The sequence below is a fragment of the Corvus moneduloides genome, chromosome 15 (assembly GCF_009650955.1).
Source record: "Corvus moneduloides isolate bCorMon1 chromosome 15, bCorMon1.pri, whole genome shotgun sequence".
In the NCBI taxonomy this organism is placed as follows: Eukaryota; Metazoa; Chordata; class Aves; order Passeriformes; family Corvidae; genus Corvus; species Corvus moneduloides.
This window is the reverse complement of record NC_045490.1, coordinates 9,926,831-9,952,485: the sequence shown is the minus strand read 5'-3', so window position 1 is coordinate 9,952,485 and position 25,655 is coordinate 9,926,831. Positions and strand designations below refer to the sequence as shown.

The following is a 25,655-nucleotide window of genomic DNA, read 5'->3' as shown; positions in this document are numbered from 1 at the left end:
CTGCTTGATGTGCTCACTTCAGCTTGAAGTGTCTAAAATCATTTAGTCGGCCCAAATCTGGCCCAGACCTTGCTGCACCCCAAGCTCCAGTCACTGGGCCTGAGTCCGACATGAGCTCACCTCCTGCACGTCAACGTGCCACAGCAGCAGAGCTCCCTGCTCTCCTTTTATTCCCTGGGTAGTGTCATCAAGCACCATTTTTTAATTGATTAAGAATCTGGACACAGCTCCCTTAGTGTCTCATAAATACTTGAATGTCCAGAGGGGGTTGCTGGAACCCCCCATGCCCCCTGCAGCTGTGCCGCCAGGCTGAGTGCCCCATTCTTCCATGGGCACTTCTTCCACCTTCCCTCTGCCTCCATTCCAGCTCTGAACTCAGCTTCTCCTCTGCACGGCTTCCCAATTAACACAGGCTGCTGGAGTGCCCGGACACCTTGGCATGCTCTTCTCGTGTACCCTGTGTAACCAAGCCCTGGTCAGCCAGAGCTGCTCTGCAATTCCCGTACTAACGCGCTGCTGCCACTCAGGGGCTCCTGTCCTATGTGCTGTGTTTACAACTTCCACAGGAGGATTTCCACTCCACAGGAGAGGTTAACTGGTTAAGACTAAGTGTTCCTGCTCTAGAGCTTTCACACTCCTCCCTCATACCCTGGACAAACACTCCAGGGTGCTGCAGTTCCCAAAGAGAGAGGGAACAGTTCCTTTAGCTGTGTAACACCCACCTCAGCATAGCCCATGGACTGGGCCATTATCAGCAGTCTGTAGTATCACATCTGCTTTTTTCCCTGTTTCTTTAAATCGAATGAATCAATGTACACATTCTTGTAATCTTAAACAGGTCATTGAAACTCTATGCTGCAGCTACTCCCAAGATGTCTGTGGGAAACACAAGCTCCTCCTCAGGCTTGTCTCTGGGGGATTACTGCCCATGGAAAATACCCTCAAGTTGAATACTCGGTTCAGCTGAGCTGTTGTGTTTCCTATCACATTAATTGGGTCACCACGGCTAGCGATGGCACTGACAGCAGGAATAGCACTGCTCTTGTTCACTTCCAGTGCAAGTCATGTTTAATACTGGACTAGTTAATACACATTCTCACAGGGTCTGGTTTTTCATTAGGAAGATCAAAGAAAGGTGTGTGCCCGCATTAGCAAGTTCTCCATTTGATCAGTTTTCCTCAAATGAGACAGCCAGGTGGGAGATGTTCTTTTACCTGTTTTAGCTGTAAAGTCTCCAGCAGAGGAATTATCCCCTCGATACTATTAAGGTGACATCTTGAAAGCTCTTTTGTGTGAGGATCTATACTGAGGTGCTCAAGGACCCAAAGCAGGTGACATAAGGGATCTGTCACATGGAGAGAAGGAAAACCAGCTCAGCAAAGAGCGAAGACAAGATAGGGTAGGGACTGACTCTGGACAGCCAGGGGGTAGTTAAAATAATCTGGAAGTACAAGGTGACACCTGGAACTTGGGATAAATACTGAACAGAATTGTCACAGGATGTGAAGGAATCATGGCCAAACCCAGCTACAGCAAGAATGATGTGTGACTTCTATTTTTGAGACCCCCAAATCATAACATCCAAACAAGTAGGGAACCTGAACATTTCTTCCAGGAGGAATGAAGGGAGGCTGGTCCCTGCTCTCAGGTGCTGCTGCCTTCAGGACCTTCCTGCTCCCAGCAGATTTCTTCTTAGAAGAGCAGAGCTGGGAGAGGAGAACTGCCCCCGATGGGTACTGTCCTGTCAAACCCCTTTGGGTTAGTAAAGCCATCCCCAGCTGATGACCTCTATCACACTCCACAGAATGGAAGCATGGAACTGAGTCTGTCACCATTGCAGGACCATTCATATCCTTCTGCCAAATCTTTCTCCCCAGTGCCTGCCCACATTGCATTTTGTACCTATACTCCACTTCCAGGGGAGAGGTCACATCCCAAGGGGAGGTCACAGCAAACATTTCCTGCCCAGGAACCCCACGGGCTGAAGTGTGATTGGTAGCTCTGTCAGGGCTGATTTTCCCTTAGCTCAGTGAGCAGGTTAAGGGCGATCTGCCCTCCAAGGAGCAACAAGTCCTCTGGAGGCCTCGGGACTGTTCCAGCTTTCGAAGCAGGACCACAGACACGCTCAGACCATCTCCCTCCAGCCAGTCACAGGCTATTTTGTTCCCTTTTCCTGAATGGCTGCTGAGCACTTTCTGCTCAGCTGCATCACTGAGGTGGGAATGAATGGAAAGTACACTCAGATGCAGAGATAGAGCAGAAGAGAAGAGCTGAGTGCTAAGGCCAAGTTGGATGGTACTTGGAGCAACCTGGTCTAGTGGGAAGTGTCCCTGCCCATGACAGGGAGGTTGAAATGGGATGAGCTTTAAGGTCCCTTCCAACCCAAACCAGTCTGTGGTTCTAAGTAGATGATACTGTGCACAAGGCTAGGAAAGTGCTGGGAAATGGGGTCTTGGAACCTTCAGATTTTGGGATGAGAAAAGCCGAGACTGGCGTGAAGGGCAGTGTCCCAGCAAGGCACAACCTGGCGCTGCTAAGCACAGTGGTGCCGACCTGCCCTGTGACACCAGCGCACATGAGTGTCCTGTGGGCCCTGCGTGGGCTCTGTGGCAGGTGGGGAGGGGACCCACGGCAGTGCTTTAGTCCTGAACTCATGAGAGCCAGGCACCCACACAGCCTCCCAGAATTCGAGCAGTTGGGGTGGTGGCTGGTGAGGAATGACCTCACGGGTTGGATTTTTATTATTCTTTTGATTTTTTGTTTTTGTGGGGTTTTTTTGGTTTTTTTTTTTGGGTGTTAATTACTATTTATATTATTATTCTAAATTTTTATTATTATTGTCATTTCATGGCTTTGATAATTATTTTGGGTTTGGGTTTTTTTCCTGTTTTCATTTTTATTACTGCATTTTGATTTTTACTGCTGTTTCATGCCCTCCTCCTCCTCTCCCCTTGCGGCCGAGCCCTCTCCCGCGGGCCCCGCTCCCGGCCCGCAGGCGCCGCCCGGCGGTGTCCTCGCAGCGCTGCAGCGCCGCCGCCATCCCAGCCCCGCGGGGAGAAGGGGACGGCGGATCCCCCAGGGTGCCGGGACCCTCCCGTTACTCACAGAGGCCTGTCTCCGCTGTTCCAGGAGGAAAAAGAAGTGCATTCGGTACCTACAAGGAGAAGGACGCTGTGCCAGCCCAGTTTCTTCCGATGGAAGTGCTATAGACTCCCCTCCATCCCCACCGGACGCACTCCGATGCATCCCCTCCGCCTTCCCGTCAGAGCAGCTCGCAGCCCCCGCCGACCCCGCGCACCGCGACCAGCCCGACCCCTGCCCCGTGTCCGCACACCTCCCGCCCGCCTCCGGCCCCTCCAGACCCGGCGCCCGGCGCTCCTCGGCGCCCGCCGCGCCCCCCGCCTACAGCCGCGCCTCCTCGGGGACATAGTCCCTCGCCAGCCGCCGGCCACGCCGGGCACTCCGCTCGCCCACCTGGTTCCGCTGCACCTGGACGAGGACCAGAGGCCCAGCCGAATCCCCATCTCACTGTAAAACACGCAAAGTTTGGCGACACGATGACTTAAAGGATGATGGAAAACTCACTTGGTTGGGGTTTTTTTGGAGAGGAGGGGTGATAAAAATAGAAAAGCAATTTAAAAAAACGTAAAAAATAAGTACTTGCCAAAACTTAAAGTGCTGATGAGTAAACGAGCCTTTTGTCCCTGCCCTGTGATGCTTTTTTGTTTGTTTGTTTGGGGTTTTGTTTTGGTTTCTTTTTTACTGCGTTATCTGTAAGTGTGGCGGAGAGCAAAGTCACATCCCCAGCTTGCTGCTGTAGGTGGTAGGTGCTGTCAGTCTAACCCTGGCTTCCGCTCCCTGCCCTCCGAGCTGCTTGAAAGTGTAGTCACCCACAGATCTCTCATAGCCGTTACACCACGGAGCTGGAAAAGCTGGAATAGGAGCATTTTTTAAAGCCCTTATATCTGAAAAGTAAACGTAGCGTTGCCGGTGTTCTGATCCGACCGGGTAAAAGAGACATTAAATATTTAAACCAATGAGGTGAATTTTTTTAACTTCTTGTTTGAGAACAGGAAGATGTTGTTTTCAGGTAACAGGTCTCTGTGCAGACATGTCCCATTCCACGGTCGTACAGCACGGCAGAGGAAAAGGGAGTACCAGCTGGGCAAAGGAGCACGGACCGGCCACTGGAAGAAGGGCTGATAGTTGCTCAGGGCATCAGTCAGATGCAGGGTTTGCCCTGCTGTTAGGAATTGTCCTCTGCAGATGTGGATGGTAAGAAATCTCACCAGACAGGCTGGGCAAAGCCTCAGAAATCAGTCTGTTGGTTTTGTAGGCTCTGATTGAGCTCTGCACCTCCACAGCGGTGAGCAGGGCAGGGCATGTGGGGAGCCAGCAGCCCCGGCAGGCTGGCCAGTGTCCCAGGATCACACTAGCCCAGGGCTGAGGACCACGCTGGCCCAGCAGACAGGGGGGAGGTGTGAGCTCTCCCGTCCCGGGGCAGTGTGGCAGCAGAGCAGCACTCACTACCCTGCCCTGGGCTGTAGGCATCCGTCTGTACGTACCCTCGGCAAGAAGGGAACCCTGTTCTTCATGATTCAGTGTAGAACTTTTTAAAAAATCTTATTCTAGCTTTTTCTAAAAGACGCTCCCTCCACCCCAATGACGATGCCAAATGTTAATGTATTCTTTTCAGCTTGAAAATGTTTACCGGTTTCTGGTATTGTATTTATATTTTGAGTTTGATAAACAAAAAACACTGTGGATGGATTATGATCTCCATGAACTGGTGTAAATCCCAAATAATTCCAAATGCTGGATTTACTTCAGGTTTACAGTCTTTTCAGAGACCACAGTCTAGTCCAGTGCAGACTCTTTTCCTGCTTGAAAGAAATATATTACAGACTGCTGAAGAGAAAAATGACACCACACAGAGGTAGAGGGGGCACTATTTTTTTCCTACTTGATAAATAGGTTCTGGAGTATTGAATACAAATTATGTAGTAATATTATTGTAGAACTACAAGAAATTTAAGATGACCTTTATAATGTACAAAATATTTTTATATTTTTTTCTTAATGCAAAAACATAAACCATAATTTTTTACATTGGATTAAACATAACTTTTTAACCAAGTTTATGCCTCAAAGATTTAAAATTTAAAAAAAAAAAAAAATCTAAACCTAACTAGTCTGTAGAGCAGCTTTGGCTTTAGTCCCTTTATTTAGCTAGTTTTGCTTATAGTAGCGTAGATTTTTTATTTCTGGTTTTAGTTTAGGAGATCTAAACCTATTTCTTGATTCCTCTCCTGTATAAATGTAACTTCAGAAGCACTGATAGAAAGCTACGTGCACAAACCTGACAAGTTTGCAAAGAGTAATTTTGAAGTTTGAACCATTTTAACCCTTGGAGAAATAGCATTACCTGATCCAATGCCAACTGTACATTCGTGTACTGACTGCACTCAGAGGGTTAATTACATAGCACTAGATAAATATGCAATCTGCTCATTTTAAATTATTTTAGCAAGTTTAGCCAACAGCATGTTCCAGTGCTGAACAGAGGAGCTCAGTAGACTCTTGCCAGATCTGACATGGTCTCTTTAATCATCTGATTTTCAAACAAACAAAAAAACCAGCTTTAGAAAATGGCTGTTTCAGCTCATCATTTGTCACTCTGAGACCCTCTGCTGTAAGGTGCTGTACAAGTGTCACCTACTGGAGACACCACAGATGACAGACCAGCCACCATAGCCTGGTGTACCCCACACTGGGTGTAAGGCTGGTGTAACTTAACACCCGACTGGTACTGCATGGTTGGATGACAGATGTAACTTAGCAGCAAAGCAAAGGCAGGTATAAAAGGAAAAGCAGATGTGTCTAAATCACACCAGAGGAAATTTCAGGGTAAGTCCTGATCAGTATTAAACTGGCCAAGGCACCCAGACCAGCCCTCATTCATTTCACTCTCTGGGACTTTCACCCACTTATTTCAAGGCTCCTCTGGCCCCTCCACGGTGTTGTGAGTCCCTGCCTCGACCAGCAAAATGCTCATCTGCATTACAGCCTCCTCTCACTATTGTTATTCCAACTGATTCCTGCAAAAGCTCTTTAGTGACACCTAACATCCCCTCTCCAGGAGCCGTTCCCTGGGCCCTCGTAGCACAGAAGCATTTTCAGAGCCTCAGAGCCGGAGCAGTCACACCCACAGCATTGTTTTGCCTGTACTCTGCTCTATGCATACAGGTTTATGGCCAGACCTTACCCTGTGCTTCCAGCTACTGCAGGATAAACTCAGAATGTCCACTTGTGATATACTACAGTCAGTTTATACTGGGGTAACTGAGAAAATTTCATTTTTATTCCAACACACACAAAAAGATACCTTTAGGCTGCCCCTTTCCAAGACAAAACAGCATGACCAACTTCTGTTCCATGGTCCCACGGCTGATAACCAATGCCAAAACAAAGTTACTCTTATTAATACCAAAAAAAAGTGTCTTTAGAACTGCTATATGAAGTGTTGCTATTTTGTGTTAATACTCTTTTTTAGTAGAAGGAGATTCTCAACAAGAATTTTTTTCTAGTTATTTTACAGCAGTTTTAACTCTTCCTGAAACAGATATTTGAATTCCTGAAATCAGTCTGAATGTAGAAGTCATGGAAGTACCAATTCATTAAAACAAGTAAAACCACTGTATGTATGTAGCAGGGGAAAATGTTTTGCAGCTGTACCTTCATTTGTCCAATGACGATCCATCATTTGTTTTAATTTTTTTACTTCACTGAGTTTGTATTTTTTGGCTTTTATGTTCAAAGTATGTTTATAGCTTTATAAATAAAGTAATTGCCGGACTGGCTGTTCAGAAGAGGCCACTGGAAGTTAAAATGCTATCAAACTCTCAAATAACTATTTCTTAGCATTCAAGACAATTCCTGCTTGCTTTTCTTTTTTCCCTTCAGCATTTGTATATTTGAATAGTTTTTAGAGTAACTGCCAATAACCTTAAATGGGTAAGACTGAAATAGTAAGCCAAGGGGAAGAAGAAAATATTTTTTCTACAATTCCTACTGACACCCAGCCTTCCCTCTCCCTACCCCCACACTTAATCCCTTTATCCAAGAGAGGCCTGATCCCTGATCACGCACAGACTTAAAAAAAAAAGTTAGGGAAGCACCATACAAGTTAAACAGCAACAGAAAGTTTAACAGAGAGAAATCAGTCTCTTCTGCTTTCTGGAATTTCAGAGTAGGCAGCCAGTGCCTGTTACAGTAGCTAGGAGCAGGTTCAACTGAAGCAGGGAACACAGGCAGCAGCCACATGACAACCCAAACGCTCAGCACCTCCTCAACTGTCCTTCTCTACAGCTGAGCACTAGTATTACTGGAGTGGGTAAGGTAAGTGAGGGAGTCGAAAACAAAGTCTTTTCCTGCTGCCATCCCTGCCAGGCAGCTACAGAATTTGAATCTGGCTGAAGTCTGAGTCAGTGCTACAGGGGAATTTCAATTAGACAAAGTCAGCTGTATGCAATCCTACCAAGCAAGACTACTGAGACTATTACAAATCTGCCAAAGCTACACAGTGCCTTGAGCACACAGACCAGCCCTACCCTACACCTCCACAGGTGCTTCAGTGCCAACAACCAAGTGTCACAACCTGGAGCTGCAGCAGAGGCTCCACCACTGCATGTTTGGCCAGCACAGGTCAGGCTTTGGGCCAGCTGCTCACACAATTACCAAGTTTTATCCCAGGTGTGGTTATGCAGGCACAGCACAGTTGGAGCAGTGCAATGAGGAAGATAAAGTATGTCTCTCCCTCACCCTACAGCACCATGAGGCATCGTGCAAGGTGGTGGCTGCTAACAAGCATTGACGCTGGGCTCATGACAAGCACCCAAAGGAATTTACACAGGCTGCTGCCACCAAACACAATTACACCAGGCTTCTGTATTAGCCACAGCACTCTGAGGGGGAACAAGTGTACTCTGGAACATTGCACACACAGATTTATTTCTTGTAAGAATCCAGCATAAGCTGAATATTAACTACAAACATAGTCACAGAAATGACATCAGATTTTCCTCTAGTAGCACTTTTAAACTGAGGTGCATTGTTTGCAATACAGGCTACTGGAAAGGCTTCAGCATGTCCAAGTGTAGCAGTGGAGTATTTTATGCCCACTGACAACATCTAAGACACCCATATAATGCACAGCAGCACAAAGGCAGGCCCCACAACCTCCTGAGTAAGCAGATGTGAGGAGGAGCTGTACGCAAAGCATGGGTTTGAATGCTGCTTTAGAGCAAATTCTGAATACTTTCCATAATGGTCACATTCAAAATTTAGGTAATCTTGGTAAGCCATCAAAAAAATATCTCTCTGGATATTTAACCATCACCCAACTTCATGTGAAAGTTGCCCACTGTGTCTTAACTAGTACCCTGCATTAGTCATTTAAAAAAAACCCTTTACATCTGTTTTACTTCAATTAACCACGGCCTCAGTGCTATTATTTCTACACTCAATAAGTGACAGTAATATTGTCTAGTTCCAAATAACTAGAACCATTTGCAAACAAAAGTTTAAAAGCCCTTTATTAATTCAGAAGTGAAACACCAATATTTCAAGTGAGATAAGTATGTTTATTAAGGTTTATTCTACTCTAAGGTTTATACAGAGAATGGAATGCAATACAAGCTAAGAGCACACCTCAAAGATCTACCACACAACCATCCCCCTACTCCCTATAAGGGAACTGTAAAAAAAAAAAAAAAAAAAAAAAAAAAAAAAAATCAGAAAACCAGTTACTGTTTAACTAGTTGCAAGTGGCTTTGTCCAAAGAAGTTAAGCTTGATATTGCATTAGCTTTGTATGCAATAATTAAGTCTCTACAAGCTGAAGTATCACATACAGAGGCATAAGATTTCCTGTGGACACATGAAACCATGTTTTCAAGAGCTACATCACAAGGGTCTTTAAAACTGCCTAAAAACCAGCCACTAATGGCATGCACAGGTCAATAATATTAACTTTGGTAATGTCAGTCATTTTTGGTCAAATCTGGATTCCACTTTAAACAGTAACATGTATAAAACCACACCCATTGTGTGCATAAAGCAACACACTATTTGCTATCACCTAGAGGCAGGTCTTCAAGACATGGCTGAAGTATTCAAATTTAGGAGCTTGTTTAGTTCTAAATCACATTTTCACTAGTCTGTAAGGCAAGACTAAAAGGACAGAAAGTGGTCAAATATTTAATTTTTTTTTTAAATGCAGGACAAGAACCATCTTGAAAATTATATAGCTTTAAGTAACACTAATTTTTTTCCACAATGTTTTTGTAAGAAATTCAGTAACTTTTATCTAGTACCCCAAGACACATTCTGGTTTGTTTCTCTTTGTGAAGTTATCAATACCCTGTAAATACAAGTGTTTTGTTCTTCTTGGGGAAGTCATAGATGTTTTTATTTACAACAGAGTCAATCCTTAGCACTATAACTGGACTTCAACAGTTTAAAAGTGTAATGAAAATGACAACCTGAAGTGCTACTACCCATACAGAATCCACACTTAGTTCAGTTTTATTCATTGCAAAATAAAAAGACATCCAATTACACTAGTAAAAACTCAGAGATTTAGATCTGTACTCAAAAAAACACTACACATGCAAAGGGAACAATATCCTGCTAACACAACTTCATTTGCTGCTGCATTTGTCTAATATTAACAATTATGAACAGGGCAGTGCAACTAGTATTTGGAACAATCCTTACAGTGTTCGAGTGTCAGGCACAATACTTCATTTCTCTTCACACCACTGGTTCTCTTTACGTACCTGAAAGAGTAGTTTATCTGTTAGTATGCTGCAGTGAAATTCTAAGCCTTGGCTGTAAATACCCATAAGCATTCAGGATTATTTACTGCAGGGAGACAAACTTGAAGCAGCTTTAATTTTTCACACAGGTTTTGCAATTATAAAAGTCAGTCTTCCAAACTGGCCTGTTCATCAATATAAGCCAGGTTTTTCATGCCTAGGTTTGATCAAATCTGAAATTTTCCAACCAAGTAACCAAATGGATTACCTTAAGTCCAAGTGGTTTGTTTCATGACATAGCATTGAAAAGATATCCAAGTCTACAACTCATTGCCTTGTATAGAAACCAGGCATCTAGCTCTGCTTTTCCCAACTCTACCATTTTGCAGTTGGTTTATTGCTCAAGTTTTAAGATCAGTGAGTTTGTTACTTAGAGAACCCAAACTTACCTTTCCAGCCACATGCAGCAATACATCTTCAGCATTCCTACTACAGGCCCAAACCAGCAAACTAAGGCTGCCACAAACAATCCTACCTGCTTTCCTGCTAGACATGCTGGAGCTAGAAAATCAATACACTTTGTTTTGACCTTTTCAGATCAAAGTGTGCAGGTCAGGCTGCAAGTGTGGCAGACATCATAAAGTCTTCTACTAGTACCACCCCAATTATGAGGGGTTGATGCATTAGTTTACACTTACTGGTAACAAGTCTGTTGCATCACAAGTTAGGAAGCACCACACCGTAATCCAGCATGAACAGGCAGCTAAATCGTAATTAAATCCAGATCAAGTACCTGTGCTTCTTCCTCTTCAGTGAAGTCATTCTTAATATTGAATGTCTTGCGAATTTCTTCTGGAGTTTTCCCCTTGATCATGTTTGCCACTGTCTTGCACGTGACATCCAGCAAACCTTTGATGTCCAAGTAATTTGCAGCCTGTAAAAGAGTTTTCAGATTTAAAGCCTCCATATCAATATTCTGCTTCTGTAGATGTACTACCAAATTTAAGCTTACACTGAAATTGTAGAATATTGTATGCAAACAGATCATCTCTGCTTTGAGAAGCTTCTAGCTAGAACCTTCAAGGGACAGTACCTAGAACTTGCTTGCCAAACAGGAGTCCTTTGTACCATGAAAAACATTCTTCCCGCTCCTCCTTTTACAAAGAGCTTTCAGAAGTCTTCAAACACCCAAGATCTTCAGTGTTGCAGTACTGTTAACTAGCCAATGCAGTTGTCTAGTTCTTATGCAGATCTCCAGAACTCCATAATTAGTAATAAGCCCTCAACTTGGACTCGAGAGCCACAAGAATAAAAGACAGCGATATTTAGAAAAGTATTTTTATATTTAGAAATTTTGATATTTAGAAAGATTGATGAGTGAGTATAGATTAATGCCAGCATTAGGCTAACAAGCATTCCAACATCCTCAGCAATTTCAGTCAATATTTACCAGAACCACCTGCCCTCCCCACATCCCCGCTTCCAATGAAGAAGTAACTCAAGAAGCATAAAGGCTTTATTTCTCAAGTGCATAGCAGAGCTTCACTTCACAGGCACAACCTTTGCACTTCTTGAGGACACTCACCAGGATAAGTTCAAAAAGTGTTCCTTGGTCTACTTTCAGAAACTCTTGATCCCACACAGGGATGTCATCTGTTCTCTTTTCTTTGTTCTCATCATCCTCAGGAGGAGGTGGATCATCCTTGTGATGGGTGCACCACTGAATCACCTAATTATGGTTTTGAAATTAAAGTTTTATCCAAGTGATTCTCCCATTAAACTCCAACTAAAACTTAACTTCATTTTGGAAGAAATGTACCTTTTTCTCTAGATTAATATTAAAATCCTGTGCAAACATGTTCAAATCCCCAATATCTTCATTTCAGAACAATTGATCCCCAATCCCAGAATACAACAGCTTTCAAGAATCCCAACAGAGTTAGTTTCATGTTAATTACTTAATCTTAAAAGCCAGCTGCTGGTGCTATAAAGTTATCAGTCCCTGTGCTAACACACAGGTTGTACAAAGAAAACCTAAACCTCATTTTGCTGTATTTAATCTGTTTACAGAAACATTTTGTATTAAGCAGACTACTACATGGGGGAAGAGCGCAGTGGCAATAGCTACCAGCAGGTCGCATTCACCCCAGTACAAAGTTCAGCCAGCAAGTTCGTCAGTAGTGTTGGCTCAGGTTTGGTTTTGGCTTTTTTTTTTTAGTTTGGGAACATGCAATCTCACGACCCAGACAAAAGGAGCAGGGATGTACTGCAAGCACAATCCTGTTCCATTTCATCAACCCAAGAGCCTTCACAAGTTTAAGTTATTTATGTGTCTCTTCACTAGGAAACAATTCCTAACCCTGTGTTTACCCCAAAACAGTCACAATAGTTTGGTGCTTATTTTGGCACAACTCTTTCTATTTGAAAGCAAAAAGAATCTTGGATACCACAGTACTACACTCTTCCCCCTTGACCCAATGACCATGGCCTGTTAATGAATTTAATACCACCAAGTGCACACAGTGTCTCTTAAGCACTGCCACTGCCAGTCACTCTCACCACTGCCTGTCTCTTAATCCTTTCTCCAAACATTTGCATCTCATGAACAGCCACCTCAGTTTACAGAATCCAATTAAAATTAGTGCTTTAACACCATGAAATGTCTGTGTGCACAGATGCCCAGCACCACTTCAGCACCTTAGGAAGCCTGTCTGGCCTCCAGCTTGCTGTTCTAGGTCACCCCTGTATGTCCTCTGCCATTATCCACCTGCCAGCTTCGGCCCACATGCCCATGTTCATGCACTTGTAGCACATGAAAAGTATTTTTTAACTAGTAGTTCATAATACCCAGCTCCAAGATGAAGTTCACATTTCTTTACTGCCATGCAGCACAACCACTTTCATCATCTTACCTTTTTTAAGATGGCTGCATTAACATTTGGAAGAGGGACTGGGTCATCATCACCTTCATCATCCATTCCCAAATCTAAAAATGGAAAGATGACTGAGCAATTGGCAGACAAAACCATTCACTGAACTAGGATGCTTCCTCTATTCTTCACTATTTTGACAACACTGAGGCTGAATTATCAGTAACAAAGGACCTCTAAACTGTGAAGTCAGGAGCTTTTGGAAGGCTTTGTGGAGCTACAGCTACATTATACATGCTAGGTTGTACCAAGTTGAGGCTAAGTGGCTGATAAGGCTGCCTCATCAAATGAGAGCTGAACAATCTGACAAACATTTGTGTATTTTTACCCCTTACACAGTTTCAACCCACAAGTTCTAACTGAGGGTTCCCATTCCATTTATGATTAAATAAGAATTCAAATCTAGTGTGGTAAATAGATGCAATGTCTTGTCCTCTGCGTGAGCAGGAAATACTGTAGCCACAGACATGCTGCTCTCTGCCTCTGAATCACTTGTACCGATCCTGTACCAGCTGAAGAAGTTCACATGGTAAGACAGCAGTACAAATCCTTCCATCAATAAAGCATTCATAAAGCATGCTTCCAACACTCCTTGTTTTAAAAGCTTGTCAGCATGCTCCAGACAGATATGGATTTGTCCCCTTGGTATGATCAAGGAATCAAAGTAAAAATTAGGAGAAAAATATAATTAAAGTGTCAGCTTGATACACAGAACAAATACCACATTAGCCAGCTTAGAGAATGTGCTTTTTTTTATTACCCAAATGCTAACAGTTGGATGACACCCTAGCTGTCAAAGACATCTTGTAATTAGTTATGTAATTGAGTAACTATGCAGACCTTCACTCATTACATGCACAGATGAGCCAATTCTATATCACCAAGGAACTTAATTTTTAAGAACATACGAACATCATCACTCATCAAATTTGTACATGATAAAAATCATGTACTTCTGTATTTAGACAAGTCCGCTACTGTTGTTATCAGTAGACTATTAATTAACACTACTTGTTTGTTTGAAATCACTCCCAAGATTCAGAACTGAAACACTGCCATTAAAAGATACAGAAATAATTCAAGCAATATCTGAAGTTTAGTCAATTCTGCTTGACTTGTCACCATCACCTCTGAACCAGCAATTTCATCCATTAGCAGAAAATTGATATTTCATTAGTGGTCCCATGGTGCTCAGTACAACCCAACTTTTCAGCTCCTCCCCTCTCAGCTGCAGCACCCAACACACAAAACATTAACTGATGTTCAGCCACCCATACCGAAAAGGCATTTCACCTATACTAGGAGACTAGTTCTCTCCCAGGTTAGAAAGAGGCAAGTTTATGGTACCCAGCATACACACTTCCCATTAATAACTTCCTTCCATTTCCAGCTGAGTGTCATTTAACACCAGCAGTGACACAGCTCCTGCTGGAGAAAACTAAGAATTGTGCACCCTAATGCATTCTAGCTCCTGTTTGAGTTGCCAGTCATGTTCAACAGCATCCTATTACCAGAAGTGTTCAATGCCTGATATAATTCAACCTTATTTTTACTGTTCTTATAAGGTGTCACAACCAAAGATTTACATCCAAGGGCATAATATTAACTACATCTACAGAAATAATTATTTCTAAGTTAATCCATGAATACATCCAAAAACTAGAAAAAAACACCAGTAAACAATGAGGATTTGCACTAGAGGGATTAGACAGTTTGCTCTGTATCCCAGCCATCTGGCAGATTTCCCCTCCCCCGCCACGAGTTCTTTTGTTTCAAATTTATGTCAGCAGGAGATCAGACCTAAGTATTTATCCCAAATAATTTAACAGCATTCACAAGCTCACAATACAAGCTCTTTATTGCATTGATTTATTATCTTCCACTCCATACAAGTGATATTTACATTCTAAGACTCGTTTGTGTGATTAAATAAACTGAAGTTTTAAATATTATTAATGTTCTGCTTGCTTAACTCTCACAAAGCTGAAGTAGACTGTAGGCAAGGCACTGGGCTGCTTGTATTTTACTGGCCTCCCTGCAAGTGCTCTTAACCAGGGCTTTTTACAAGAGCATATCCACTCTAAACAGTTTCAGCTACAACAGCAGGAGTTCCAGCTGTTGTGACAGGAGACAGCAAGCTGCTCCATAGACCTGGGAATGCTTTTTCAGCAGAGTACCAACTTGTCTCTTCTGGTCACAATTCCTGTCTAAGAGGCCTCCTCAGGGTCTCACTCTTACCTTCAAGCATAGTCTTTATAGTCACAGACTGTTTCGCAATTTCCACATCAACTTCAAAGATTTCTCCATCTGAACTCTGCAGTTTAATTGAAGGCATCTACAAGAGAAGGACAGTTATTTCCACACAATATTCAGCAGACATTACAAGTTCAGCTGACTCAGATGCGCATCACCTTTACTGCTAAAATTGCTTCTTCCCAACAGCAGATAGCCCAATGCCACTTAAGACACACTCAGATTATTCACTGCTTGAATCAACAGCCCTAAATTCATTAATCCTCATACTTAAGAAACAAGGATTGACTGAAGTCTAACACTAATTTATGAGCTTTTTTCCTTAATTTGAAAGCATAAAATACACAGATTATAACAGTGCTTTTATTTTTTTTCAGTATAACACTAGGGCTATCTTTCTCTTGAAATAATTTTCAACACTTCCAAAACACTACTTGCCTTCAAATCCAAACAACTGCTACTCACTTCAACTGCTCAAATGATGTCAGATCTCAAAAGCAGTTTTCAAATGATAGCCTCTGGAACAGAATCATAGCATTAAGGTTGGAAGGAATTCCCCTAGACAGAGTCTAGTCCAGCCTCCCTTGCTCCAAACAGAATTAAAACAGACCAGGTTACTCGGAATCAAAGGCTTTCCTCGAGGAAAGTGTTTGGTTTTCTGATGAGATTAAAAAGCAATAAACTCCTACAAGGAAGGCCTTCAGCACTCACTACTGCTCTTGAAAAGCAGGAGGTAAGACCAGTACTTTGTTAGCATCTGAAATGACCATGCATTTTAACAAAGTTTCTCAAACAAACTGTAGTAAGACCTACAATAAAGAGGCAGCAGTCTTGAAAGATGTCGTTAGCAGAAACACAATCAAATTTTACAAGAAAGTGTATTTCCAGATATGTAACAACTCAAACCCAGAAGTAAAGCACATGACACAGCAGCCAGGAGATTACAATTTCTGTCTGAAACTACACATAGAGACTGTGGGGGTTATCACTGCACTTGAACCAGCCAAAGGGCACTATTAACACAACCGTCTGGCCACGTAAGTTTTATAAATTTCTTCTCAACCAGTTAGTAGGATGTGTTGTAAGTTCCTTCACCATTCAAAATATTCGTTAGCAGCAAACCATTGCAACAGTTTCCTTTTTTTGTCCTCAAGTTACCTTCAATTTCAATTAATTTTCAAATATTCTTCCCCCATCAAACTTACAAGCCTCACACACTAGTTCCTCAGAGTAGTACTTGAGCTATGAACAGTTAATTAGTTCGACCACTTGCAGCAAACTTCCATCACCTCTTTCTAAGAGCTCATCAGTGTAGTGTGGCTGAGCCTGACAGCCCTACGCAAACCCAGGCCAAAGGAGGCTCGGCCAACACGTGTTATTAAGCAGCTCACACCAGCCCCAAGTCCTCATTGCTTAAATTTCCATTTGGCAGTGAGCAGCCAGTTAATGTTTACACAGCAATGTAACCCTATATGACAGTGCTACTTCTAATTAAGACGGGTGTTCTGGAGGAACATAGTCATGATTGTTCCAAAGGTACAAGTATATATATTACACACACGCACAAAACCAAAATCTGGATTAAAGCACCATTCTGGGTTAGCCGTTTGAACGATGCTCTGGGAAAAAGTGCTGTAGGCACACATTTTAAATGTAATGCATCTGTTCTTGCAGTGACTGTCTGGGAGCACTCCAGAACAAACCCAGCTCCATCGCCAGCCTCCTTGTGCCTGGGCTTACATAATGCTGCACAGCAGAGCCGGCCAGGCAGGGATGCTGCCTTAGCCAGGGCAGCCCCTGCAAGGGTATTTCCCTCCTATCACCCAAACCCTCTTCTAACAAGACTTTTAGTTATTGCTGAGGGTGTGAAACAGGTAGAATGAAGTTCAATTACTGCCTTATCACTGACAACAAACCAGAATTTCATCAAATTTTCATTGTTTTTTTATACCACAGAACTCAGCTTCCTAGAAAATAGGGGGGGGAAAAATCATTTTTAGCAAGCTGCAGTACAGCCCTGGCAGGTGACAGTCCCTGGGCAGCAGCACTACTGGGTGACTAAGCAAACCAGTCCTAAAAGCTTTATTCGACAACAGCACAACAGGCTTGGAGCCGGGCTGAAGCCAAACCTGAATTACAGCGATAATTTACATGTCTAAGCCTGAAACGCCGAGCTCAGCCACCTACAGCTGCGCCTCCCAGCGCCATTCCGGATGGATGTCCGCTGCTTCCCCCTCGCCTCCCGCGCCAGCGCCGGTAACCAGGAGCCGGGTAACGAACTCGCACCTGAGGCGCGGCCGCTCCGGGACACTCAGCACCCCCGCGGGCAAGGCTCCCCACACCGGGGAGCTTCATTCCCGCATGGCCCGGGAGGGCTCGGCCCCAACGAACCCCCAGAGCTCCATCCCCGTACGGCCCAGGAGCACTCACGTCTCCGCCTGCCCCGCCGCGGGCTCCGCGATCACCCCACGGCCTCCCGACCCTCTGTCCGCGGCAAGCCAGGCCCGCCACCCCCACACAGCTCCTACTACTGCCCCGCCCCCTCCCCGGGCCGGGCCGGGCCGGGCCGGGCCTCACCGTGAGGCGGCGACGGCTCCGCGAACGGACCGTGAAGAGGCGGTAGCGGCGCTCGGGCCCGACTGCGGTGGCGCTTTTATACCGAGCGGGGGAGGGGAAGGACCCGCCTCTCGCCGCCTCGCAACGCCCGGGCTGCCCGCCGCGAACGCCTGAGTAAAACTCCGTACCGGGGCTCCCAAAGGTAAAAAGTGATACTCGCGCCCTTTTCCGTGAGGTGTGGAGGGGCGAGCGGAGCCGAAACGGGTTTGAGGGGACGGAGCGGCCGGGCGCGAGTTTGTCAGGCAGCGGCGGGGCCGCGCCAGGAGCCGCACAATAGGCGGAGGCCGAGGAGCTCCCCCCTCCCCACGGGCCGAGGTGGTGCCGCGGGCCCGGCTCGGCCCCGGTGAGGGGGGAACGGCCCTGCGGGGTCCGGGGTCGGGGCCGCCCCCTGAGGGCAGCGCGGGGCTCCCGTGGCAGCGGAGGGCGCCGGAGCGGCCTGTGGTGTCCGGGGGCTGGCTCGGTGCCCTCCAGCGACCCGCGGGCCCGGATGGCAGGTCGTGTAGTGAAATCGGTCATTCACGGTAACCCGGGCTCGCCCTAGAACGCGCAGGGTGTGGGTTTTCCTTCACGGGGAGAAAGGCCGAGGCCTAGGGGTAAGCGGGGTAAGGCTGCAGCTACCTGTGGAGGCTTCCCGCAGGTAAACACGGTGAAACCCCATCGCCACGGGCTGCTCCAGCGGCAGAAGACGTTTTAGCCAAAAAAGCAACATTGAACAACCGGCTAGTTTAAAATCGTTCCAACAACAGCCAGCCTTCCTCAAGTGGAAACACGTGCGGGACCTTTGATGGAGCCGGAAATGGATTTAGCTCTGAGTGGCGCTCACAGAATATCTGCCCTAGATCCCGCCAAGAATTTCAGGTGGCTCCAGCTCAGCCCTTTAAAGCATCTCCAGACAGCAGCTGTGCTAGGAGCCGCTGGCCCGAGGAGCAGAGCTGGGCACCCAAACACAGCCCAGGCCTTTGTGTTAGCACAGTTCCACCTGAGCGCTGTGCCCAGCACAGGTGACAGCTGAAAGGTCACCAGTGTGGACTAGAAAGCGACAGGTACTGGGTCTTCAAGAAAAGAAGATGTGAAGGGTTGTGCTTTGTGAGGAAGGGCAGGGTATGACCCCTCACATCGCTGTGAGGTGTCCAGAACACTGTGTTGTGCTGTCACAGCACGCGCTCCGTGCTCTGCTGCTGAGCTCAGTTTTGTGTCCGCTCTCCATGGCAAAATGGCTTTCAAGTAGGCAAGGTATTTCCACAGTGACAACACAGGATTCTGGCAATTTTCTTTACTTCCAATCTTAAATAAAAATGTTTTAAGAACCAAAAAGCATGTTTTCGCATCACTCCAATGCAGACACAGCCAGGGTGCCTGTAAGCACACTGATGCCTGCAACAGCACCAGACTGCAGAGTCCAGCATCATTTATATCCTCAGGCAGCACCAGGGGAGGTTCAGGTTGGACATCAGCAAGGATTTCTTCCCTGAAAGGGTTGTCAAGCACTGGCATGGTGGTGAAGTCACCATCCCTGGAGGTGTTCAACAAACAACGGGACGTAGCACTGAGTGCTCTGCTCCAGTTGACGAGGTGGTGATCAGTCAAGGGTTGGACTTAGTGATCTTGGAGATGTTTTCCAGTCTTAATGATTCTGTCATAAGTCACAGGTTTCCCTTCCCTTGGGGTCCCTGAGAGCTCCAGGCTGTGCACCCCACACCTTATTGAGCAAATGACAGCCAGACCCACTGGAAAATATCTTCTAACACAAAGAATTTTCCCAAGATTCAGAATTTCTTAGTTCAGAATCTTGTTTTCCTCAGTTCAGTAGCCAAGACAATGAAGTGTCAAGTATTGCTTACTCCCCTCCCTTGCTCCCTTCCCTTCCATCTGAGAGTAGACATAGAATGATAAGAGTTGGAAGGGACCTTAATCTCATCTGGTCCCACCTACCCTGCCATGGGCAGGGACACCTTCCACTATCCCAGGTTACTCCAAGCCCCATCCAACCTGGCCTTGGACACTTCCAGGGGTGGGGCAGCCACAGCTTCTCTGGCAACCTGTGCCAGTATTTTTCTCACATAACAAGTGAGACTACAATTGGAGAAGCATTTAATATTAAATACCTTGTTGGTTGGGGCTGATTCTCTGGAGAGATGGAAGACTCAAAGAGATTCTCAGCCAGGAAGGACCTCCTAGAGCTCAGCTGATAGCCAGGCTGTTCTACATCAGAGCATAACACTTAGAACAGGCTTCTCTATAAATTCCAAAAAGCTGTTGGAGATGACTGCCTGGCTTGGGAAGCTTGTTCCATGGGCTTTAGGATGCTGAGCAGCTTGTTAGAGCAGACTTGAATACAACTCTGAGCAACCTGATCTGACTTTGCAGGTGAATCCAGGTCACCTCTGTGGTCCCTTCCAGCCTGGATTACTGTGTGCTTCTGTAACATGTGCTCCCCTGGAACTCTTCCTAAGAGCTGAGTGAGCAGCCAGGGGGGGCCAGGTGATGCTTGGCAGCAGACTTGGACACTAACAGGAGTTCCTCAAAGGTCCTGGTATTGATAACCACATAAGTTCACCATTTAATGGGACCTAATTTTCATTTTTAATTTATGTGTGTCTCATACATAGAGTGTGAACCCTCCAAACTACATCTAATGTGACTTTTTGATTGTATCAGCATTGCATTTACCTCTTTCTTCCTCAATCACTCCATCTCTTACTCCAATGCTGAGGATCACATTCAGTGCACTAAAAACCACTGCCTTTATTTTCCCTAAATTATTATTTTTAAATTATATTAAAACTCCTTGGTTTAGAGAATCAGACAATAACAGAAGGTGGCCTGTGGAAAACATATCTACAAATTCTAAATCCCCTTTCCCAATGTTGCCAAAGACCAAGGTTTCTGATTTGGCTCGTGACCAGCAAGCACAACTCACAGACTGCAAATCAGGCTCAGCAAAGGGGGGATGGGGTTTGCTCTCAACACAAGACAAATCTAATGGCATCTAGGAACAGGCAGAAAGCTAAATTCTATGCTTAATTATAATTGTGGATAAATTCAAAATTATACTACTGATGAGCTTTATACTTGGTACAGCTTTCCAAAGGAGAAAATTCAGTCCTCAGTGGACTTTGAATTCTACTGTTGAATCAGAAGTCTGGGAAAGTTAAAACAGCAAAAACACCCCACACCCCAAAAAGAGGCAGATGGCTGTCATAGATATGCCATAATCACATGACAGCACCTCCCACTGTGCCCTACATATCATACAATGAACTTCCCCAGCCACTCCAGATGCTTCCCGTTATCTGTTGTGATAAAGCAGCTGCTGCGGCAGCGGTAGCCCAAGTGCTGTGAGTCAGTCAGTATTAATGGCACAAAACCCCTATCCTTGGCTAAAGCTGTGAGGAAAAGAACAAGATTGCTTAAAAAAGGGGTGGCCCAATTTCAATTGTTCTGCGCATTGGTCATGATTGCACTGCAAATAATCCTGAAGATGAGCATTGCTTCCCTGAGTGCAGAGAATCACACCATGTATCAGCCACAGGTAAATTACAATTAAGGGCCTTTTACTACTGAGAACATGGAGGAGGAAGGGAGCAGCTTAACGCCAAAGCAAATACCTGAAAAGATTGGTGCAACTGAGCTTGATTTAACCCTTAATCAGATCCAGAAGAGCTCTGACCTACATACTCACAGCATCCCTGGGCTGCAGGCACAGCCAGTTGAGCAGCCACGCAGCTGCAGGGGAAGAGCGTTTAACACGCTGAACATGAGGGAGCAGCCACCTGGAGACAGCCCTGCATCTGCTCCACAGCCTCAGATTCCCTTCCTGGGTGTTTCTCTTAGGCAAAAATTACTGTGCCCCCCACTCTTCAGAGCAGCTCACATTCCACTTTGACAGAGAAACAGATTTTTTTAGCTGCTGGTGGTGATTTAGAGACTATGGAGATAACACACTGATTATTTTTCAATACAAATATGATGTGGGATTGTCAAAGTCTAATGACAATCAGGCGTGAAAGAGCTTAGCTTTGCTCCATCGATAAATTGGAAAAATCCACAGAACTCATCCTGGATTCACTGAACCAGGGAGAGCAAGTCAGGGAGAGAGCCAGGTATGACCATGGAATCTGAAAAAGAATCTTATCTACGTGTAGGGGAGAATGAGACTTGCTGCAAAAATCGTCCTTTTTTTCAGGAATACAAAAGACGAACATTTTTTAAAACAAGCAACCAGATCAACAAGTTTGAAAATAATTGAACTGATTGGGTCAGTGTAAAACCAGAAAACATCAGAATTATTCATGTGAGAGAGATGGTAGAAAGACACTGCTGAGCTCAAAGGCCTGGGCCACTGTTGTTTAAAGCAGTCTTGGAAAAATGCAGCATCAGAAGAGGAAAATTCTTGTTCTCAACACAAGTCTGAAAAAGCTTATTATTGCATTTCTACTTCATCAAAACTTGTATTAAAGCAGCATCCTTGAGAAGGTGTTACTTTTCATACAAGTTGTGCCCCAGCAATGCGAAATGGTGGGTGGCAGAGCCCAGCACTTAGGTGATAGTCCAGGTTACACAATCAGAGAATCCTAGAATGGTTTGGGTTGGCAGGGACCTTAAAGCTCATCCAGTTCCAACCCTCTGCTGTGGACTAGACCAGGTTGGTCAGGGCCCTGTCCAACCTGGCCGTGAACACTTCAGGGATGCGGCAGCTGCAATGTCTCTGAGCAACCTGTGCCACGGCCTCACCACCCTCACAGCTAAGAATTTCTTCCCAACATCCAATCTAATCCTGCCCTCTGTCAGTTTAAAGCCATTCCCCCTTGTCCTGTCATTCCAGGCCCTTTTCCCAAGGCCCTCTCCAGTTCTTTTGTAACCCCTTTAGGCACTGGAAGGGGCTCTCAGGTCTCCCTGGAGCCTTCTCTTCTCCAGGTGAACACCCCCAGCTCTCCCAGCCTGGCTCCAGAGCAGAGGGGCTCCAGCCCTCAGAGCACCTCCATGGCCTCCCCTGGTCTCACTCCAGCAGGTCCACGTCCTTCTGATGTTGGGGGTCCCAGAGCTGGACCCAGCACAGCAGGTGGGGACTCTGAGAGCAGAGTAGACACCAATGGACTGACAAAACCCAATAACCAAATCCTGTCAAGCTGACACCAAGTGAGATTTTTTTATCAGCTTCTATTTCTTCCTGTAACAGCACTCCCATTCCCCTTACATAACAGCGGGGATTCAAGACAGTTTAAAAAAATGAAGATGAAGAGGAGGAAGACTGAAAATAGAAATACGTACCTCAAACCTATTTGCAGCATCTACTTCCTAACCTCACCCTCACTCCACCTCCCCATATTTAAACAATGATTCTTGTTCCAGTTCTGCCCTGGCATCCTCTGAAATCATCTGGAGCACTCTGGAGGAGCCAAGCCGGATCCTCCGTCTGCTGAGGGTGAGGGTCACCCACCTTCAGCTACGTTAGGGCCAGTGCACGTCTCAGCCTTGCCGACAGCAGAGCAGTTCCCGGCCCTGCGGGTCACGACACGCCGGTCCGACAGGCAGGGCAGTGCCACGCGGTGGCGCCGGGGCTCGCTCCGAGGGACGGGAGCCGTCAACGAGCTCAGCCCCGGAGAGATGCGCTCCCGGGCATTCCAAGAAAATGTAAAGAGCAGACTTTCTATACGTGGCCTTGAGAACGACCTTCAGTGGTACCGTATAAAATTGTAGATATCCTTGATATAAGCACGAGGGGAAGGGAACTGGGTTAGCTTTACAGGGCTGCCTGGCACTGGTCTCCAACGCTGGAGCCGTTCAAAGTCCAAAAAGCAGATTCTGGGCTGGTTCTGACACCACAGATGATAATGAGCAGTTGCTTTGAGGTTTCAAAGCCCATGGGAATAAATATAGTGTGTTTCAGAAGCCAAGCATTTTAAAATGCATTCAAAGCTTTTTAAAGGGGATTCCAGGGGGGAAAGGGACAGTCCAGTAACATTTTGAGATGGCTGAGCCAAAGCTGGATAAACTCATTACCAGACAAACAGAACCCAAGCACCAGCCTTTCTCTCTCCCAGGAAGCTGTGGCACTCCCTCCCCTGGGCATTGTCCCTGCTCCAGCAGCAGCCGGGTGTGTTCCTCTTCCCCGAGGACAAACACAGCAGCGGAAAAGGAGCAGAGCTGGCTGTAAAGTGGGTCAAGCGTGGAATGAAACACCCACCATAGGATCCTCCCAGACAGGGCTTCTCCAGGTCCACCCCACCCCCCGCGTTTTCCTTATAGATTGAGGAAGCACAAGAGAGCAGCCATCACTGCCCACTTCTGCACTAATGGCCACAACAAAGAAGGTTTTTCACAGCAAGGTTTACGGTTAATCTGGATGTGGGGGCGTGTTTTCTCAAACTCCTGAAAAATAAAGGCAGTTGCGAGCCAGGCTAAAGCCTTTCAGCCCAATCAATCATGCAATTATCAATGTAAGCAGGATACTCATCTTTTACAGTTCAGCACTTTCAGTTTTAAACGCATAATATGGAAAACAGCTTATAGATTTATTGAAATTAAAAAACAAACAAACTAAAGCAACAAAAACAAACCAAAAGAACCTAACCTCTAAAAACCCAGATGTGTTTAGGGGAAATCTACAGAGGAAGATGAATACAGAAGTCAAGACAACCAAAAGCAAAGATTTAGTTTAATTTATACGACCTTGTGCAATGATAGAGTAGCTGCAAAATGGAGTTTTCTCCTCAAAATCACTTTCCTGCAAGTTCTCATGCAGGATGCTCACCCTGATCACACTCTTCCATCACCAGTCACAGGTACTATTAGCGACTAATGGTTTATACATTATTTATACCAGCAGCAATCATTTTAGTCTCCATCCCAAAGCAGTTCTGTTCACCAGAGAGTAATTAAGAGATCAGTAGTTCAACCCATTTTAAAGAATAAAGCTTTTAAGCACAGCACAGGTTTTAAAAGGCTAAAACATACAGCACTGCTTAATTTAAAACCAAAAGCGTCGTTTCAGCCTTTTTTTGCTGTCCATATGCCAAAGCACTCTGGTCCCTTGCTCAAGAAAGCAGCCTGCCTTTATTCCCATCCAAAAGGAGTACAGCCAAATGAATTAGAGCACCAAAGTAACCTTTTGTAAAACCACAGAAGGCTGACTCATGAACTGCTGACTGCAGGGCTTTGTTGGTGTGTTCATGGGTACCAAAAGATTTCCACAGAGTCCGGTGTGATTTTTACTTAACACTTAGGACCTGTTTCCAACCTTCTCCCAGAAGAATGTGCAGAGCACACCACTCTGTGCCATGATTGCTGTAGCACACAGAAGGCACTCAACGCCTTCTACAAGGCTTCAAAAACCCCTGCTTGCAGACATTTTGCTCCAAAAATCCAAGCTCATACAAACCATGAATATGGTTGCAAAAAGCATGGAAGATGTAGAAAGTCACTTCTCAGGCAAAATTTGCTGTAACCTATACAACCCCTAAAACACATTGAGAGCTTCCAGGAGTGTTCTGCATCCAGACAAAACAAGCAGCAATTAGAGCAATAAATGAGTGTGAATAGGTGCGTAAGGAGGTGATGAGTGGAGGCACACCTTCAACTCACTGAATGTGGACCAGCATTTAATTTGAAATTCAAAATTGTGATCACACTTGCATCTTTTTACAGATCATTTTTCCTGAATGAAAAAGAGTACTTACTCCTCAGCCCCCTCCCAAGGTCACAGCTCCTCCAAGAGCAGGAACTGCACTCCAGTATTACTAAGGAAATGAAGAGGTCAGAGGGGGAAAATAATGTGTTTATTCAACTATGAAAAAAGGCCCAAAATAAACCCAGCACTTGCATAACAGGTTTGGTTTTGTCTTGTACAGGAGGAAATCCTTTAAGATTCAGGACGAATTTTAAATTGTCAGAGCAGACTTTGACCCAAGGCCCTTGAAACACAACTGCTTTCTAAAAAAGACTTTCAGTGCTTCAGTTTACTATTATAAAATCAAAATAAACCCCATGGAACATGGATTGGTAGGTATTGGTACCTCGCAGCAGTTTTTTCTGACAGG

At 45.2% G+C, this 25,655-nt stretch overlaps 2 protein-coding genes across 9 annotated transcripts in view; one reads left to right on the top strand and one right to left on the bottom strand.

The window, feature by feature from the left end:
* Positions 1–6,894, top strand: part of TCF7 (transcription factor 7) — a 72,739-nt gene extending 65,845 nt beyond the window's left edge. For 4 of the 5 annotated variants that reach the window (XM_032124552.1, XM_032124550.1, XM_032124551.1 and 1 more), the window contains one exon: positions 3,130–6,894. In XM_032124552.1, the coding sequence (XP_031980443.1) occupies positions 3,130–3,430 (301 nt within the window). In that variant the 3' untranslated portion in view covers positions 3,431–6,894. The remainder of the gene's footprint in view (positions 1–3,129) is intronic. The other variant, XM_032124553.1, reaches the window with a different exon arrangement.
* A 1,682-nt stretch (positions 6,895–8,576) lies between these two features.
* SKP1 (S-phase kinase associated protein 1) lies at positions 8,577–17,684 on the bottom strand. Of its 4 annotated transcripts, none has more exons than XM_032124557.1 (6): positions 17,578–17,684; positions 14,986–15,082; positions 12,730–12,803; positions 11,403–11,546; positions 10,611–10,751; positions 8,577–9,838 (listed from the first exon to the last, which is right to left on the bottom strand). In XM_032124557.1, exons 2-6 carry the CDS (start codon positions 15,080–15,082, stop codon positions 9,803–9,805), a joined length of 492 nt encoding a protein of 163 aa, XP_031980448.1. In that variant the 5' UTR covers positions 17,578–17,684; the 3' UTR covers positions 8,577–9,802. The 4 variants fall into 4 exon arrangements, with proteins under 4 accessions (XP_031980448.1, XP_031980447.1, XP_031980445.1 ...); XM_032124556.1 differs by lacking the exon at positions 17,578–17,684 and adding an exon at positions 17,431–17,449; XM_032124554.1 differs by lacking the exon at positions 17,578–17,684 and adding an exon at positions 15,439–15,518.
* Positions 17,685–25,655: the final 7,971 nt, after the last annotated feature.

Coding starts and splice junctions, on each gene's coding strand:
- SKP1 (XM_032124557.1), bottom strand. CDS start 15,082: ATGCCTTCAATTAAACTGCAGAGTTCAGATGGAGAAATCTTTGAAGTT. Junction 12,804..14,985: donor TATAAAGACTATGCTTGAAG/GTAAGAGTGAGA, acceptor TTCCATTTTTAG/ATTTGGGAATGGATGATGAA. Junction 9,839..10,610: donor CTGAAGAGGAAGAAGCACAG/GTACTTGATCTG, acceptor CTACTCTTTCAG/GTACGTAAAGAGAACCAGTG.